Genomic DNA, 19,451 nt, shown 5'->3' on the forward strand with positions numbered 1-19,451 from the left:
AGCTACAACAACTAGGCCGTATTTGTTGAGGGATCATTATGTTAATGGTAAAACATGCAGTTGTAATAGGTTCATATTTATGTCATTAAGTACTGAAAATAGTGATGCAAATGTCTTCAATTTTCTTTAGATTTATTTATTTTGTGTGTGTGTATTATTGATTGGCTCAAATGCATTGCCTGTGTATCATGAGGGAGTTGGAAGAGGACACTGAATCCCTTGAAACTGGAGTTCTCCTCACAGGTGGTGATGAGGAGCCAAAGTGTATTGTTCAAGCTACTGGGAAAAGAAGCTGAGATCTTGAGACTGAGGGTTTAATATAAAAACTGATTTCTGGTAAAGCTGCAAGTTCCATCTTTATTTGCTGTAGCATGGCAGTAGATTTAGAAATCAATTTACCACTGAAACAACCCAGATGCTGCCCCCCTCCCCCGCTTCTATTTTTCATGAACATTGATAGAAGTTAAAAGAATGTGAAGGGATTAAAAAATGTCTTTTAGGTGACTGTGACCCTGGAAAAGGCATCAGAGGAAAGCAGCATTTGATTGCTCCCAATTATTCTGAATTACTGAGAAGCAAAGTCGGCACTGCAAAGGGAGAATCACCTAGTCCATGTTCATTTTGATGACTGTACTTTACAATATGCCCGGAGTATCTTCCTATGATCGACTTCCCAATTTATGGTTACGTAAAACTGATAAATCAACTTCAAAATCCCAGGCAAGCAATAATGCATGCAAACCCAGTAGACCTTGTTAACTGAAACAAGCAGTAGCAACCTCCTCAAACGGGAGTTACGAACACTTGTGACCTGCCCCGTGGGTGCTGCGAATCGAAACCCATGTATGTCAGGATTCAAACTATGATCTTTTCCAAGTGCTTCTAACCACTGAAGCAAATGGCTCATTGTCTATTTCTTTTTTTTCTTTCTTTTTTTTTTTTTTTGTTTTTTTGAGACAGGGTTTCTCTGTGGTTTTGGAGCCTGTCCTGGAACTAGCTCTTGTAGACCAGGCTGGCCTTGAACTCCCAGAGATCCGCCTGCCGCCACTGCGTCCCGAGTGCTGGGATTAAAGGCGTGCGCCACCACCGCCCGGCTCATTGTCTATTTCTTACGGTAGTGGAATTGGGACAAGAAGAGCCTTGGACATGATTCAGATTGCATAGCACGTGATAGCCATGCACGTATAAGAAGTCTTCTTCAAGCACTCTGCTGAGCAAATACTGTATAAAAATTAACAACCATCTCACATAGAAACAATAACTGATCTGAACTGGTTGTGGAAGGGGAGAAGCCATTGGAACAGTAGAATCTAAAAAGCGTATGAGGAAAAAGAACTGACAGGGAATGCAAGAGATTCGGGTGGTATAACAAAGGGCTTACCACAATATATACTTACTGCAATGCCTACCTACCCTTCACCCCCAGCAGTCTTCCAACCTTTCTAGCTGGCTTTGTGTGGTTGGAGCCTGAGCTGGACAAACAACATCCCCTTGCTAGCTGCTGCCTTCTGATTGGATATGAGCAAAGAGAGGCCCTAGGTTTGCCCAGGAGGGTAGTAGAGGCTCTCTCCCTGTGATTTCCGCCCTGTTTGTCTGGCATTGGTTGTATCCCTTACCTATTGATAGTCTCGTCCATCCAGCGTTGTCCCTGCTCAATTCTAATAGTCGTTCCTTTCCCTTGCCACCTTGGGATCAAACCGGGAATGCTCTTCCCTGAAGTGCTGTGTCACGTCTTTGATTTCCTTAAATCCAGTCCAAATATACACTCACTATGCTGAACTCAACAGTTTCTAAGATGAACGTTGTATCTGTTTCCTGGCAGGGCTGTGGAAGCTGAAAACATTTATATGACACGAAATATATTGGTACTGGAAATAGTGCCCACAACATGTTTTTTTTTTTTTAAAAAAAAAAAAAAAAGTAAGTGTGGTTTAAATTGATTTGTAGTTACTGTGAAATCTCAGTCAAATACCAACCGGATTTCATGAGAAACTTGCCAGATTGACTTGTAATGGGTGGGTACATTTGGGAAATCAGGTCTCTTTATTTATTCAATAACATGGGGCAGCATTATCTATGGATGTCATCTTTTTTGAATAATGAAGGAAAAAAAACAGTGTTAGGCATTGAGTCTGGTAGGGTAAAACCGCATTTGTGAAGTCAGGTAATTGTAAATGAAAAAGTGTCAAGGCAAAGCCTTCTCCCCTAGATCTATGAATGCATTTCCATAAGGCTGCACTCCAGAAGCAGCATGACACCAAGCTTAGAAAGGAAACAGAAAAGTCAGAATTAGGCAAAAGCACTCAGAAGGATATGAATGTCACTTCAATGGCAAAAGAGATCATTCAGATAATCTTGGGTAACTGGCTTGAAGTTTAGAAAATTAGTAAAGATATTTGTCACTTTCAAATTCCTTTCTTAGAATCCAAAACAACCCCAGCACACTGAGAGTGCTCAAAGAAGCCATAGGGAGGGCTGGAGAGCTGGCTCAGTGATTCAAAGCTCTGGCTGCTCTTTCAGGGCTCCTAGGTTTGATTCCCAGTGCCCACATGGCAGCTCACAACCATCTGTAACTCCAATCCCAGGGCATCCAGAGCACTTTTCTCTGATCTACTTGGGCACCAGACACGCATCTGGTGCACATATGTGAATGTGGGCAAAACACTCATATACACCACACAATAAAATAAAATAAAAATGAAACCAGAGAGAAATGATAATTTTGAAGTGTGAAGGTCCTTCTAAGTATGACAGATGCCAAACAAAAAAGCCTCATCAGCAACAATCCAGTGTCTTAATGAAAACATGGAACAGCCAGGCATTGGCGGCACCTTCTTGTAATCTTGGAACTTGGGAGGCAGGGCAGGAGGATGAAGAGTTCTAGGCCAACTAGGGCAACATTCTCAAAAGCCTGTCTCAAAAAGAAAGGAATGATGGGATGGAAGGAAGGAGGGAGGGAGAGAGAGAGAGCGGGAAACAAGGAAGAAAGGAAGGAAGGAAAAAAGGAAGAAAAATTGATTCCACAAATGACTAAAAATTAAATCTAATTCTTTATCCACAAAGGGAAGAATAATGCTCTACAATCAGAAAAGATGTGTTTAGGACTTCCCTGCCAAGATCCTGAGAGATTATGATATTCTATACTGTGTTCTTGTATTGCTATCTGTTCTTTATTCACATCTCTTAGTTACCCAATAGCACTGCAGAACGCCAAACCTTGTACATAATGGGCACTTAAGAAATTGCTCTTTATTGATGATGGAAGTGACCATGAAGATGGAAACAATTCAACCAGGTGAATTTTGAGAGGAAGCTCATTAGGCAGATTCATTGATTGAAGTGACCAGTATAATCCTATTGGGGTCACTATCTGGTTGAGTTAACTAGCTGAACCAAGTGCAGCCTTATAACTCATTTATAATTAGTAAAGCCTCTGTTTTCTTCTTTTCTTCTGGTGCAAACATATAAGGCACTTTGATCACATGCTCCCCGTTACCATCTCCTTTCTCCTCCCCCTGTTAGTTCATTTGTTCCTCAGAGAGTTTCACTTCTACATTTCAGTCATTTGTACACGTGCAACTCTGTGTGTCCATAAAGTCTAGGACCCACAAAAGGAGAGAAAAACAAGCAATGTTTGCCTTTCCAAGACTGATATAATTCTCGTAATACGGTGATCTCCAGTTGCATCCTGTTTCCTGCAAATTCCACGGTACATATATACCACACTTCCTTTATCCACTCACTGTTCTGTGAATGGACATGTTGGTTGAGTCTGCAACGTGGCCATTATGAACGGTGCTACAGTAAATGCTAATGTTTAAGTGTCTCTACAACATGTTGGCTTGAAGTCTTTTGGATAAATATCCAGGAGTGGGGTCGCTGGGCCACATGATAGCTCTAGTTTGTGTTTTTCTTTGAGAAATCTCCATAGTAACTACCACAGAGATTGCACTAGTTTGCATTCCGTCAGCAGTGTATGATGGTTCCCTTTTGCCCTTAATGGTTCTCTTGATAATTGCCATTCTGGCAGGTGTAAGCTGGGATCCCATGGTGGTTTTTATTTGGGTTTCTTGGTGGCTAGCAAAGTTAAGCACTTTTACACATGCCGATTGGCCATTTGCACCTCAGCTTTTGCGAACTACATGTATGCTCATTTAATTAACCCATTTATTGCCTGGGTTTATTGAGTTATTATTCTTTGTGTACTCTGGATAATCATCCTCTGTCAGATGTTTAGCAAACAAAGATTTCTTTCTGTTCTGTGGACTGGCTCATTATTCCGTTGTTTCCTGTGTGGTGCAGCTTTTTAATTCCACACGTTTCTGTTTATCAGTTGTTGGCTCTATTTCTTGACCAACTGGAATTGTACACAGAAATGTCTTTTTTAAATAATTATTTTTATTGTATGTATATACATGTCTTGTGTACCTATATGTCTGTACAGTACACACATACCCAGAAAAGCATGTTAGATCCCATGAAATGGAGTTACAGATGGTTGTGAGCTGCCATGTAGGTACTGGGAATCAAACTTGGGTCCTCTGAAAGCCAGCCAGTGCTCTGAACCCCTCTGCCATCTCTCTAGAATGTAAAATTCTTGACTATAAAGATGTTTTAAGACATTTTCCCTCCCTTTTTCTATGCCAGTTTTAATTTCAACTCTTACATTAAGGTCTTTGGCCCATTTGAAGTTGAATTTTGAACAATGTGAAAGACAGAGATTTAGTTGAATTCTGCTACAAGTGCATATCTAGCTTTCCCAGCACCATCTGGAGGAGAGGGATTTTTTTAACCTCATATATATGGTATATTTGTCTAAAATCAGGTGGTCGTGGCTGTGTGGCTTTATTTCAGACTCCCTCATTCTATTCTATTGGTCTGTGTCTGTTTTAATAAAAAAAATAGCTATGAAAACTCTTATAATAAACAAATTAATTAAATACTTAAACAAATGAATAATAAAAAGGAAAAGAGAGACAGAGATAGAGACAGAAAGAATAGTAGATTGAATGGGACTTTTGGGCAAAAACGAAGGCAATGGCCATTTTCACATTTTATAATAGCTAGAGCAGGACATGGGCTGTTAACTCAGTTTCCCTTTGCCATATTGCCCGGATATAAGGCACTGAAACTGAAGCTTGCTATTTCAGTTTATCTGGCTGGCCAGGGAGCTCTTGGAATCTGTCTTGGTCCCATAGTTCTGTAGTTATAGGCATGCCCAGCCATGCCTGGACTTTTACATCGGTGCTAGTGATGCAAACTCATACCCTTGTGTTTTCAGAGCAAGCACTCTTACCTGCTGAGCCATCTCCAGCTCCCAGATGTATTCCTATCTCCATTTCCCCAATAAACTATTTTATTCACATAGACTTCGCTCCATCCTTGGCATTTTAGTTGAATATTTTTTTCATACTTCAATCTGGAGAGCTTCTATACTGTAAATTCGATAGCCTTTCCTTACAGCCACAAAATATTCCTTGGCATGAACAGTCCACAATATAATTCATGTTTTCTCTATTATGGCCATATGGGCAGTGTTCTAGCAGAGCTTGACTTCAACTTGACACAGCCTAGAGTTATCTGAGAAGGGAGTTTCAGTTGAGTTTTTTAGATAAGGTTGCCTTGTGGGCATGTCTGTGGAACATTGCCTTCATTAATGGATGTTTGAAGGGCCAGAGCACCCTTCCCTAAGCGCGTGGTCCTGGGCTATATAAGAAAGCCAGAGAGATGAGCCTGAGAAAGCATTCTTCCATAGTTTCTGCTTCAAATACCTCCTCAAGTTCCTGTCCTGTCATCATTCAGTGAGGGATTGTGGCCGGGAAGTTTAAGCCAAATAAACCCTTTTCTCCCCTAACTTTCTATTGCTCACAACATTTATCACAGCACCAGAAAAGGAACTAGAGGAGATAGTTTCTTATCCCTGATATTACAAATCTCTTAGTACAAGTATCACATGACTTTTCCCGGGGAGCCACGCACAAAAGTCTAGCCACTCCAGCCAGGGCACTGATGACAAACTAAAGCATCCACCGAACCCAAGTTTACCCTTTTGAATGAGTACGTGTAATGGGTTACTTCCAGGAACATGGGTTAAAAGTTTCTTACTACAATGGAAACTTGCACCTGTACTTTTACTAATATTTTGCATCAGTGTTATTAAAACACCAAAAAAATTAGCAAGTGCACTTGGTTTGTGTAATCACGTGGTCAACCCTCAGGGTGATGTGCTCGGTAGGCTGGCTGTCATTCATCCTGAAGGTGACAGTTACTGCAGGCAGTTTCCTGTGTCTCTGTGTCGTGACTGCTGCTACTCCTGTAGGGAGGTTCTGCTGGCGTCCGGGGCTGAAAACGTTGTTGAAATGTTGTTCTTGATGCCTTCCAGTAACTGAGGGTTGATCATTTTTCACAGTACAAACAACTCCAGCCCTGTGTTTTTTTCCCCTTTATTTCTCCTCCTTTCTCTTGTATTGTTTTTTTTTAAAATTGTTTTTATTGAGCTATATATTTTTTTTAATATTTATTTATTATGTATACAATATTCTGCCTGTGTGTATGCCTGCAGGCCAGAAGAGGGCACCAGACCCCATTACAGATGGTTGTGAGCCACCATGTGGTTGCTGGGAATTGAACTCAGGACCTCTGGAAGAGCAGGCAATGCTCTTAACCTCTGAGCCATCTCTCCAGCCCTTGAGCTATATATTTTTCTCCATTTTCCTTTCTTCCTCCCCCTCCCCTTCTTACCCTCTCCCATGGTCTCCACACTCCCAAATCACTCAGGAGATCTTGTCTTTTTCTACTTCCCACGTAGGTTAGATCCATGTATGTCTCTCTTAGGGTGCTCTTTGTTATTAGGTTCTCTGGGATAGTAAATTGTAGACTGGTTTTCTTTGCTTTATGTCTAAAAGCCACTTAGGAGTGAGTACATTTGATATTTGTCTTTCTGGGTCTGGGTTACCTTACTTAATGTGATGCTTTCTAGATCCATCCATTTGTCTGTAAATTTCAGACATAAAGCAAAGAAAACCAGTCTACAATTCACTATCCCAGAGAACCTAGATGTCATTTTTTTCTGCCGTGTAGTACTCCATTGTATAATTCTCTGTTCCATTCTCTGTTCCATTCTTCAGTCAAGGGGCATTTATTAGGTTGTTTCCAGGTTCTCTCTATGACAAATAATGCTACTATAAACATAGATGAACAAATGTCCTTGTAATATGATTGAACATCCTTTGGGTATATACCAAAAAGTGGTATTGCTGGGTCTTGGGGTAGGTTGTTTCTGAGAAATCGTCATACTGATATACAAGGTGGCCATATCAGTTTGCACTACCACCAGCAATGCAGGAGTGTTTCTTTACCCCACATCCTCTCCAGCATAAACTATCATTAATGTTTTTGATCTTGGCTATTCTTACAGGTGTTAGATGGAATCTCAGAGTTGTTTTGATTTGCATTTCTCTGATGGCTAAGGATGTTGAACATTTCCTTAAGTGTATTTCAGCCATTTTAGATTCCTCGGTTGAGAGTTCTCTGTTTAGGTCTGTACCCCATTTTTTTCTTTCTTGGATTATTTGTTCTTTTGATGACAAATTTCTTGAGTTCTTTGTATATTTTGGAGATCAGACTTCTGTTTGATGTGGGGTTGGTGAAGATCTTTACCCATTCAGTAGGCTGCCGTTTTGTCTTGTCGACCATGTCCTTTGCTTTCCCAGTTTCAAAAGTTCCCATTTATTAATTGTTTCTCTCAGTGTCTGTGCCCCGGGCATGGTGACTCTCTTCTTTAATTTCAATATAGTGTGTTCCAAGTCAGCCTGAGCTGCAAAGTGAGGTTCTCACTCAACAACAAACAAGAACACACATCACAGTGTTTTCATAACAGTTCCAGAGTTCTGACCTCTTTAGATATGACTTTGGACATTTAAAATATAGTAATCTTCTTTATAATATATTTACAGATAACTTGATTTTTTTTTGCACCTGATATATGGCAAAAGAACACAAACTATGAAAAGCTTTGTGTGTCATGCATTTTTAGCCTGGTAAATCCCCCACTGTCATAGTCAACTTTGCCTTTTGTTTTTCATCCCCCCCTTTCAACTGCAGCATGAAATACCCTGTTGCTTAGCTCTTCTCCAAGTTTCCGTTTACTAAGAAACGAAAGTGCTCTGGAGACAACTGTGGCAGGGCATGCAAATTTCTGTGACATGTGCCTTCTGCAAGGCTGAAGGCTGCTCTTCAATGCATACTGGAGTTCACCCAATGAGTCTGAAGGGGTAAATGTTTAGAAAGAAGTCCCCTGATTCAAATCATAGGGGAGCTGACTTCGTTTCAAAGAATGGAAAGGCCCTTTTAGAGATGAGATCAAAACCATGGGTGACACTTAGCTAGCCATTTCTTGGAAATGCATATATCACAGAAAATCAGGGGCTGGGGGCCATAGCTCAGTGACAGAGCAATTGCCTAACATGAAAAGAGATGGGAATTTGATTCGTCGGAGTCACAATCCCCGAACTCAGAACTTAAGCTCATGCAGTTGGAAGCAAAGAGCACATTTCTAGTTAAGACAAAGGTTTGCTAATGCATAATTATAACTGGTCAAATATTTGCTCTCCTTTACTTTGGTGGCCATCTTACAGAAGATTTGTCTCCTCTTTGTGTTTCCTTCGCAGAGTTCCTGAGTCACCCTGATTTGGAGTTTCTGCTATATAAAATCTTGTTTTTTAACAGAAACACTTTGAAACTTTGGTTGTGCCTCAGTTTGCCTTTCCAGTAATAAATTCATTCTGTTGACAACTCCATGGAATTACAGGTGCCATCACACATGTAAATCTAAACACAGAATACCTCGGAGGCAGTTATTATTAAACCTAATCTGCCCACAAGGGAGCTAACCCTTGAAGAATTATAGATTTATTAAGAAGTCAGACTCTTGTCTTTTTATTTTTAATTATGCATGCATATGAATATATGTCAAGTTTGTACACATAAGTGCAGTTCATATGAAGGCCAAGAGAGAGCTTTTGATCCCCTGGAAGTAGATTTACATGTGGTTGTGAGCCACCACACCCAGCATTGGTGCCCGGAACCTAACCCAGACCCTATGTGCTCTTAACTACCGAGACATCTTTCCAGGACCTCAAGTCTTAATTCAACCTCTTACCCTCATATTTTACTATAAGTTATGGAATCAGCCAGGACCTTAACAATTTGACATATCCCGAGTCATGAGTTTAAGGATTCTCCCCATATTTGATGTTTCTACTCATATTAGATACTGTCATATTTTGCTCATGTCTTGTCTTGCTATGTAAAAAACCAACACAAATTGTAGCATCTTAGCATAGTACCAGCTTGCTCTTAATCCCACATTGTTGGCTGCAGCTCTACTGGAACGCTTCTCAGTTGGTCACATATATGGTCATTCAGGAGACCCTCTCCCAAAAAGGCTGCCAACCAGATGGTTTTCTTTTGTCTATTGCCTCTGCGCAGGAGTTTGGGAAGCAAGGAGATGCCTGGTGGGGCAGACCTGTAGTTCCAGCTGCTTGTGCTTGAGGTTTCTTGGGGTACATGACCACTTTTCTTTTTTCCATGTGATTAAGCCCAACGTGTTTTTTTTTTTTTTTTAATAGAAGAAAGTTTATTTGGGACTTACAGTTTCAGAGGGTTAGACTCCATGACCATCCCAGAAGAGAGCATGGCAGCAGACAGACAGACATGGCTATGTGGTGGTAGCTGAGTGCTCACATCCTAAGACACAAAGGGAGAAGGAAGAGAGAGCCAACTAGGAATGGAATGGGCTTTTAAAACAGGGCCCAGCCCTGGCACCACACCTCCTAAGGTTTTCCAAACAGTGCCACCAGATGGGACCAAGTATTCAAATATATAAGCCTAAGGGGTCCATTTTCATTCAGCACAGCACACAGAGGGTCGGTGTGGATTGTAATTAGAATTTATATCAAAATACTAACGGCTGTTTAGGGTTGATGTGTCGTTAAGTGGTAGAGCACTTGCCTGTTATGTTCAAGAGTTCCATCCTTATCACCGTTCCTCCTCAAAAAGGCTACTTAGAGAAGTGCTTGAGTAGGCATGTTGAAGTGTTCTTCCTACAGGTCCTCAGTCTAACGGGAGAATGGAGTGCTTGGAGTGTTCCAGGGAGCATCGTTCAACATTCACAGAGCAAACTTGGTTGTTAACTTAGGATGCGCTTATTTAGAAGGCATTTTTTATGTGGCTTGAAGGTGTCAGGAGGAAAGGACCACCGGAACTGTCTAGTCACCTAATGGCTTTCTTGCACGAATGGAAGGGATTTTTCTGGAATGTAGCCAGAAAATCCAGAGCCTCAACTTAGTCTCTCTGGGAGTGTTCTTTCTTTCTTTCTTTCTTTCTTTCTTTCTTTCTTTCTTTCTTTCTTTCTTTCTTTCTTTCTTTTTTTTATAAATATACCAGGAGTCAAGAAACTTTCTCTAGTAAAAATCTTTGTCACATTTGTTACTATATAGCATTTCGTCATCTATCATCTTTGCCTCCCAGGAAACTGCAGGGTAGAAGACAACATCTTATGTATTCCTGAAGCACTCGGCACCTGTTATTATGTATATAAGTATTTAGAGGATGAAGAGATGGATACATAAAATTGAATCAAGCTCGTTCTCTATTGGCCCTTTAAAGGAGAAGGGAAGTGAAGAAATGTCAGGATGTGAGGGCAGGGGCATGTGTAGCGGCCCCTGGGTAGCGGCACAGCATGGGAGTAGTGAACGCGCAGACTGCAGTGAGTGGTTCCAGAGACTCAAGCCGGGAACCACTGAGTGTGTGTGTGTGTGTGTGTGTGTGTGTGTGTGTGTGTGTGTATCCCACAGTATATATTATTTTTCACCTTTCATTAAAGTCTGGCTTATAAAACTTACCAAGTTAAAGCCTCTAACTTAGCGGCATGAGAGATAGCCAGAATATCATGTAACCAATGCTTGTGTCTATTTCATTAAAAGGATGAAGACTTAGAGAGCAGCAATTACTAGTAAAATAGAATAATAGACTAGGCAAGTGAGTAGCCAGTGGCTGAAAGTTCACAGTGACACTTAAGCTTTGCCAGGCATCCTTCTTTCGCTAAGGCAAGGTTTTTTTCTCTGTAGTAAAGCTCACGTTCTAGAGCCTCCCATGTCCTCAGTGCAGGGAGTCTAAGTACATACCACCGCCTGCAGCCTCACTTTTCCCTTCACGTCCTAGCATTAGCTCACATAACTAGGCTGTCTCATCTCAGGTCAAAATGATAGGGCCTTGAGCAGGAGAGGTTTGGCCCACCTTATTCTCAGCCCGTAAGAGGGCAGTTTCCTTGAACGGCATTAAGCATTGACAGGAAATAACGATAAACTCAACTTTTTATAGTGGCTTGATTCGAAAAGCAAGTATTTCCAGAGAAACCGGGTCTGGTATAGGAGCACATACTAAGTCTTTGCTTGCTCCATTCTCGCTAGTGTTTTACGACACGAATACTGAGAAGCACAGTCCATTAGGAGACATGAAGGAATAACCCATCTCTTGGGAGTTCTACAGTATCCTTGTGAATCGGGAGACCAACATTGGTTGTTTCTGATTCTTTGAGAGGTGTTGGATCACAAACATCATGAAGCCTCAGCTGGGCATTGGAGTGCATGCAGGTGCAGGCAATCTCAGCCTCAGAAGGCAGGGGTAGGAAGTTCACTAGTTTACACCCAGCCTGGGCTCTATAGGGAGACCTTTGCCCAGAAAACAATAATAAAGCGAAAGAATACTGCAGAGGGACTGGGCAGAGTGCTCAGCAGTTAAGAGCACTTGCTGAAGATTTGGGTGTGGTTTTCAGCACCCATATCAAGCAGTTCAAAACTGCTCATAACTGCCGTTCCAGGAGTTCTCATAAGCTCTTCTACCCTCCAAGGCCACTAGGCAACGGACACACAAACACATCTGCAAGCACTCACACATACACAGAAAATTTCACTTATTTATTTATTTATTTTTTGGAGACTGGGTCTTTCTTTGTAACCCTGGCTGTCCTGAAACTGGCTGTGTAGAATTTTTTTTTTCTTTTAAAGAATGCTACAGTTCTAAATACCGTGGCATTAGATTTTTTTTTTTTTTTGAGACAGGATTTCATGTAGTACAGGCTTACCTCAAACTTACTATTTAACAAAAAATGACCTTGAACTTAACCCTCTTACTAGCCTCCTAAGTGCTGTGGTTACAAGCATTTCCCATGTCCCATTGCACTTGATTGTGCGGTTAAAGTGCTCGAACCCAGGGCTTTGTGCATGTTAGGCAAACACCTACTAACTAAACAGTCTATACTTTTAGAATATCAAATGGCATTAAAAAGTATAATCTGCTAAGAAAGAAAAAGTTCTAGAAAAAAGTATTTGTTTGGATATAAATCACCCTTTTAGTCATTGCTAATATTGATCATTTATTACATTTCTTGTCCTGGAATTTTTTAAAAATACGATTACTGAGTGCTGTCTTGGTTACTGTTTTATTACTGTGACGAGACATCATGAGCAAGGTGATTTAAGAAGTGACTTAAGAAGGCGGGGGAGGGTGAGAACAAGCTAACGTGGACTAGCAGGAGAGAGAGAGAGAGAGAGAGAGAGAGAGAGAGAGAGAGAGAGAGAACACAAGCTAACTGAGAATATCAGCCCACTCCCAGTGACACACCTCTTCCAACAGGGGACCAAACTTTCAAATATGTAAGTCGTTGGGGGGCCATTCTCATTCAAACCACCACAAATGCCTACTACTGCACCACGCATACATAGGAGACAGTTTGCTCTCCTCAGGCTTCTGCTTCACTTTGAGTCATGCACATACACACTCACACCCCTTGTAACTGTGCATTTGACAGCCTAGTGCTCCTAGCCATTTTCGAATCCCCCCAGCTTCCATCTACATCAGTTACATGTACTTCCATCTCTGAAAAACAGCGCTGGGACTCCATAATTTCTGGCCTTAGAAGGGACTATGGTTGTTCCTGGTTGCTCAGGATTGAAGTTTCCAGAGATAATCATATTCCCACTTCTTTTTTTTTTTCTTATTGATTTTTATCAAGCTCTACATTTTTCTCTGCTCCCTTCCCTACTTCTCCCCTCCCTCTTCATCCTTTTTTTTTTTTTTTTTTTTTTTTTTTTTTTTTTTTTTTTTGAGACAGGGTTTCTCTGTGTAGCCCAGGCTGTCCTGGAATTCACTATGTAGACCAGACTAGCCTCGAACTCACAGAGATTTGTCTGCCTCTGCCCTCCCCTTCTCAAGTGCTGGGATTCAAGACATGCACCACCACTGCCCTGCTCAGACTTCCAGTTCTAAGACTGAGAAAAAGTCCTAGGCAAACTAAAGTGAGTTAGGCACTTAATCGAGGAAGATGGAGAAGCAACTTTCTATCATTCCCTAATTGGAACCATAGTCAGCAATGAGCCCAACTATTTCAGGTAAATGTAGAATGATAAGATTGCTGCAGCTGGCAACCTGTTGTGGAATATTATTTTAACTAGGCAAAGATATGTTACTTCTGTTTATGCTGTGGACTATTACCTTAACTGTGTAAAGGTGTGTTACATTTGTTTCTGCTGCATCTGCTTAATTATATAAAGATGAGTTGCATCTATTCCACCTTGCCTGCCTAAGAGCTGAATGGTCAATAGCTAGGCGAGAGAGTGAGTGATAGGCAGGGCTGCAGGACAAAGAGAACAGGATAAATCTAGGCAGAGAAAGAATAGAAAAGAAAGGAGAAGAGAGGGAGAAAGCGACATGCCTGGGGCCAGAAGTCAGGCAGTCACCAACCAGACATGAAGACGGCAGGAAAGTAAGAGATACGGAGGGGGAAAAAAAGTAAAAAGTCCTGAGGCAAAAGTAGATAAAAAGAAACGGTAAAATAAGAGCTAAGGCCAAGCATTCAAAACTAATAATAAGTCTTCATGTCATGATTTGGGAGCTGGTTGGTGGCCGAAAAGAAAGGGTCTGGTACAGTAACCATCTTCTCTTACATGAGTTTTGCAGAGACATTTAAGTCTCGCAGACGTGCAGGAATTTATGGTGAGGTCACAATGTGCTTACAGTATGTCAGGACCAGACTCCAGATTGCCACGTTCCCGAATGAGGGCACTTCCCACTGCTTTCCATTTCGGGGCATTCTCATTTCCCATTTTATCATGCTTTTAAAATTGAAAATGAGTTCAGCTGGCTTAGTTTTCGGTCACAGAACTCAACTGGGCACCACTTTCAACTCTACTTTTGATGGGCCTGTGGTGGAGGGCTGGGGCACAACCAGCTTCTACCAGGCCCCAGTGGAGCAGTATCTCCATGGCTATGAGGCAGTCATCCCTAGGTGCTATTTCTGTTAGTCCACTTTAGAGCTATTCCCACATGCATCTACTTGCTCTTGCCCCAGTGCTCCCTGTGACTCAGCCAGGTATGTGCAAAGAACATGTACTTACTCCTTTCACAACAGTGGGCAAGGAGGTTGTACCCCTCTTAAGGCTGAACTCATGACTGTCTCGCTTCTTCCTGTCTTATACCCAACGCACACGAACAACTTCTATGTAGCCTGTACTTGTTTAGACCACTCGATCCAAATTCAGATGGATACTGAATTTCACTGCTTAGATGCAGAACACGCTATAGTGATTTATGGGTCTGTGGGGGGGGGGAAGGTGGACGTCTGCATGCCACAGTTTGCATGTGGTGATCAGTGGACAATTCTCTCCTTCTACCATGCGAGTCCCAGGGACTGAACTCTGGTTGCTTGGTGGCCCCTCCCATCCCATCTCTGCAATCTTGGTCTTCAATTGGAGATTTACTACGTAGAATGATCACTATGTGGAGCAGTTGTGACGCTTGTCTGAAAGAAGATAGCTAACAAGTCCTTCACACAGCAGAAGCGTCAAAATGGTGAGGAGTACATTTAATTAACTTCTGGCTTTCCTTTAGTTTTGCAAACCGGGTCTTAGTAACATGGTAACAAACATTTTCAGTGACTTCATCAACAGGTCACTTCCTCAAAAAGCAAATGATTCCAAAATAATGACTCAAACTATGAAACCAAGTAGTCAGCAGGATTTTATTGAAATGTCTTAGTAAACGTCACAGGATCTCAAGATTCTCTAGTCTCTAACATCAGGGCAAGCATTGCAAAGAATATATTCCTAAACTTAGTCGTCGACATTGTAGCTCATGAAGAAAAGTTAGCCTATGAACATCTACCAGGTGAGTAGGAAAATTTTAGCTGGAGGCTAAACAACTTTGGTATATTCCTGTTTTTCTGGCTCCCCCTTTTGGCCCTTTCCATAGAGCCAGATGAAGCTGATCTGTTGGTGATTTTCCCCTTACGTTTCCTTACCACAAACAGCAAGAATCAGGAGCGTCCTGGGTTTAGACTGCTCAGGAAACAGCCTTTGTCACTTTGGCCCAACTGAAACTGTCAACTATTCAAAGTCTCTGTCTCCATTGTATAAGGCTCAGTCCAGTCTAATCAGCTCCTCAGTGTATTCAGTGGTTCTCTGGATATACTAACTCGGGGCCAAGTAAAGCCAGAAAACATCTGTTCTCATTTCCAAGGTCAGCCACGCAGGTTTGTCTATAGGGGATTTACGTCTGACAATCATTATTGTAAAATCTACTGTACACATCCTTAAGCTTTGAATATCTTAGATAAAATGATGACCGATGGACTTTTGTCATGCCAACGCTTTGAGACATGTGCACACATACATCAAGCTGTCTCCATGTGGATGTGCACTGGAATGTCTTCATTCAGAACAGGCATAACCCCCCCCCCCACGAAATACAGACATCACATACTTATCAAAACTAACAAGTGCATAGCGTCAAACAGGACTTTAACACTTGTCTAGCCAAGACTTTACAGACAGTATGTATCACAGAGCTGAGTATCCCAGGTGATGGGACCACTTTCTTCTAAACAGTTACAAATAAGGTATTGTCAAAATGCCAGTCTCCGTATTAACATAAACTATACTTTTAACATTGATTTGACTTCTGCTGCCCTGGAGTTTGATATTCTAGAGTGCTGGCCAAGTGTGTTACTCAGATGGCTAAAATTTTTCTACCCTAAAAATTTAGGGCTAGAAATTTATCTACCAGTTTTAAGATTTACCAAGGGGGAGAGATTGTTTAGCATTCTGAATCTTTAGGTACTCAAGCAAATTATCTTCTTTGGGGGCAGGGAAATTTGGTAGGTTGTCTGCCAATATACATATAATCAGTCAGTCAATGGGTGACCTCTGCCACTTTAAATGATGCTATAGGGGACTGCCTTTTTGTTTGTTTTTATTTCCTAACACATGGGCTCAAGTCTAGCCCAGGTTGAGCTGGCACTCACTATGTAGCCGAGGCTGGCCTCAAACTTGTGTTAATCTTCCTGCTTCAGTTTAAAGGTATGAGCCTCCACACATCGCTGAAAGATAATTTTGTCAAGAACGCCACCCTCAGTGAAATTCTCCTTCACGATGCTATTTGGACCAGTTTTTGAAGATGCTCCTAATGGAACAGCTATTTACTCTTGTATCCATTGTTTTTCAGGCCTCTCTTATCGCTACATTTTAACAGCCTTAGAGATGGTAATCAGTAATTAGAGATTTAATACTTCTGCTTACAAAGGCCAAAGAACATTTCATCCAAGCTCGCTAAACAGTGCTTGAATAAATACATTTGGTGGCACTCTTAAAACTTCCCTGTTTTATGTATGTGAAAAGCAAAAATAATAATCAGTCTAAAAAATGTGAGGGGATTTCCAGAAGTTTTTCTTTTGGTGGATAACTATGCCAAGAAATTATCGTGAAAAATGCAAAGTATAGGCTAGCGCTAAAATGATGACGTCTGGGAATAAGATGATAGATAGGCCATGAGGTGCATCATAAAGAATAATTCCTCTGGGATAAACAAAGGTGCACATCGACGTGATCATGAACTCACTGACTATATCCTCATCATAATTTTGGGAGTTTCAGGTAAGTTGACGGTTGTGACATATGCTCAAAGTGGAAATTAAAAGTGATAGAGCCTTATATTGTCTTCAATACGTATAAGGTTTACTAAGAAAAGTCAATATGTCAGTGACCATCTTAGGCTCAATAAAATCCAATCCCAATTAAGGGCAATAATAAAATAAACCCAGCTATCAGGTTTTCCTAAAAAGCAAAAGAGTATTCAAAATGCATGACAGTATAAATTTTCTGAGGTTTCCTCCAAAGGAAAGGGTATTTAGGATTGTACCCCAATGTCCACAGGCATTATCAGGATCTGTTTACACAGAAGGCTTTCATTTGAAGTCACCTTTGGCAACCTGAAAATATATATAGGACAAATTTCCGCCATAGAATTTTAGGCTTAAAAGTCGCTGCCTCAACGTCCTAAAAAAGAATGAGTTCTCATCGACAATGGTTCACTTAAAGACCAAATAACCACCACCTTCCCCTGCCCCCACAAAACAGAAAAGCAGTAGTCTTGAACATTAGAAAGGGAGACAAGGAATCTTAGAGTGTACATAGATTGGATGCTTTTGCCAGTGATCATCCTAGAATTGCTGAGTCCTAACGCTAAAACAGCAGGCAGACAAAGACAGTGAGACGCCGGAGGAGGCTTGCTCCACCTTCCGTATCCCATGGGACTACAGTGGTACGTGGCTGAACAAGTAGGACACAGACTCCCCATTGTGGGTTCTTCGAATGGCCTCGGCCAGGATCATTGAAATATCAATCACCTGAATAGCAAGGAGAAAACACAAAACACAAAAGGCAGGAGTGAGTTCAATTTCTTTAAAAGCTGAAAAGGCAGAAAGCCTAGGAATGTTTTCTCCAGCACCCATGTGGTATGCTTTGGTTAAACCTCCTCTGGCCATTTCTTTGGGAGTGTCCACACTGTTTGTAGAGTTTAGCTTTAAAGACATCACAGCCTGTGGAGGTGACTACTCTCAGTTCCTGGGAAGATTTTCAGTATTGATACTCAGGGCTGCTGTTACCCACAGATGGTCCCTTCTTGGGACACTGGTTATTTACAAACTAGTTTTCTTTCTTCATTGGCAGAGGTTTTTCCCTAGTTAGAAAAGATAGTGGCTATAATTTTTAAAGTTGCAACTTTCATTTTATTTCTTAAGTCTTTACTATAATCCAAGTACCAATTTTTAAAACATGGCAATGTTTTTCATAAAATATTATAAAGCAAATCTTACACAACCTATCTTTCTACTCGACTATACTTCAATTTGGAATTCCATCCCAATACGATTTTTAAAATTCTTTCATCTGTTATTATTATCAGTGTGTGTGAGTGTGTGTGTGTGTGTGTGTGTGTGTGTGAGACAGAGAATGTGTGTGTGTGTGGGGGGGTCAACACACATGTGCCATGGCATGTATGTGGAGGTCAGAAGACAACTTTGTGGAGTCAGGTTTTCTCCATCTACCTTTAAGTGGGTCCCAGGGATAGAGCTCAGATTTCCAGATTTGTGCAGTAAGTGCTTACCTACTGAGCCATCTCCCTGACCCCAAGAATTGCTAAAAACATTGAATGTCTGTCATGATAAAAGCACAACCATGATCATTTTAACTTGGGGGTCAGTGAATTACTTTTCCTGAAAAATATTAGAAGGTTAAAAGTTTGGGGTTATCTCTGTATCAAACACTCAATTCTGCATTGTGGTGCAAAGGCAGTCATGGGCAACAGGAATGAAACATGAGTATGTGTCAATAAAACTTTATTTAAAATACAGAGGTGGGCTAGATTTGGCCTTTGGGCCGCAGTTACTACACTACACTAATCATACATAAAAACATAAGGGGCCACTACTCTGACAATTTTCAAACTTATTCCTTGGGCATATATATAGTCAGGAGGGACTTGAAAAAGTAGGTCCCCAAATATGCTTAGTATAGCCTGCTGCCTCCCCCACCCCATTTTTAGTGGACTATATATGTAGGAATGGCACGTGCTCCAAAGTCATTCTATGTTTAACTTTGTTGTTCAGGGTTGGGCAGGCCAGGCAAGTGCTACATCAAGCTACTTCCTCATTGCTCTTCCTGTTTTATATTGTGATTCTCTTCGTTTGCTACTTCTTCTGTTTCTCTCCTACCTACTGAGCCATTTCATGGGTGCTATTTGCTACTTTTTTGTTGGTTTGTGAGACAAGATTATGTGCAGTTTGGGCTAGTCTCCTCGCAGTACTCCTGCTTCTACCTTCCAAGTACCATACATAGATCATTTCCCGTTTCCGGTTAAAATCCTTGTTTGAGATACTTTCAATCCTTTTAGGATGGCTTTGAATTTGAAGAAGACCATGAGTACTGGATCTTCTTGCACCTACCTTCTCGAGCACGGGGATTACAGCTAAGTGCCACCACGACTACTGTATTGGGTGCTGGGGCTGGAACCCCCAGAACTCAGGCATGCTATGTAAGCACTCTACCGACAGCATTGCA

General features: G+C 41.3%; 1 protein-coding gene across 2 annotated transcripts in view; it reads right to left on the minus strand.

The window, feature by feature from the left end:
- Positions 1–15,061: 15,061 nt before the first annotated feature.
- Prps2 (phosphoribosyl pyrophosphate synthetase 2) overlaps positions 15,062–19,451 on the minus strand; it is a 38,007-nt gene continuing 33,617 nt past the window's right edge. For both annotated transcript variants that reach the window (XM_050121039.1, XM_050121038.1), the window contains exon 7: positions 15,062–17,740. In XM_050121039.1, the coding sequence (XP_049976996.1) occupies positions 17,648–17,740 (93 nt within the window). In that variant the 3' untranslated portion in view covers positions 15,062–17,647. The remainder of the gene's footprint in view (positions 17,741–19,451) is intronic.

The sequence above is a fragment of the Alexandromys fortis genome, unplaced genomic scaffold, assembly GCF_014885135.2.
Source record: "Alexandromys fortis isolate MF-2015 unplaced genomic scaffold, M_Fortis_MF-2015_v1.1 scaffold_192, whole genome shotgun sequence".
NCBI lineage: Eukaryota > Metazoa > Chordata > Mammalia > Rodentia > Cricetidae > Alexandromys > Alexandromys fortis.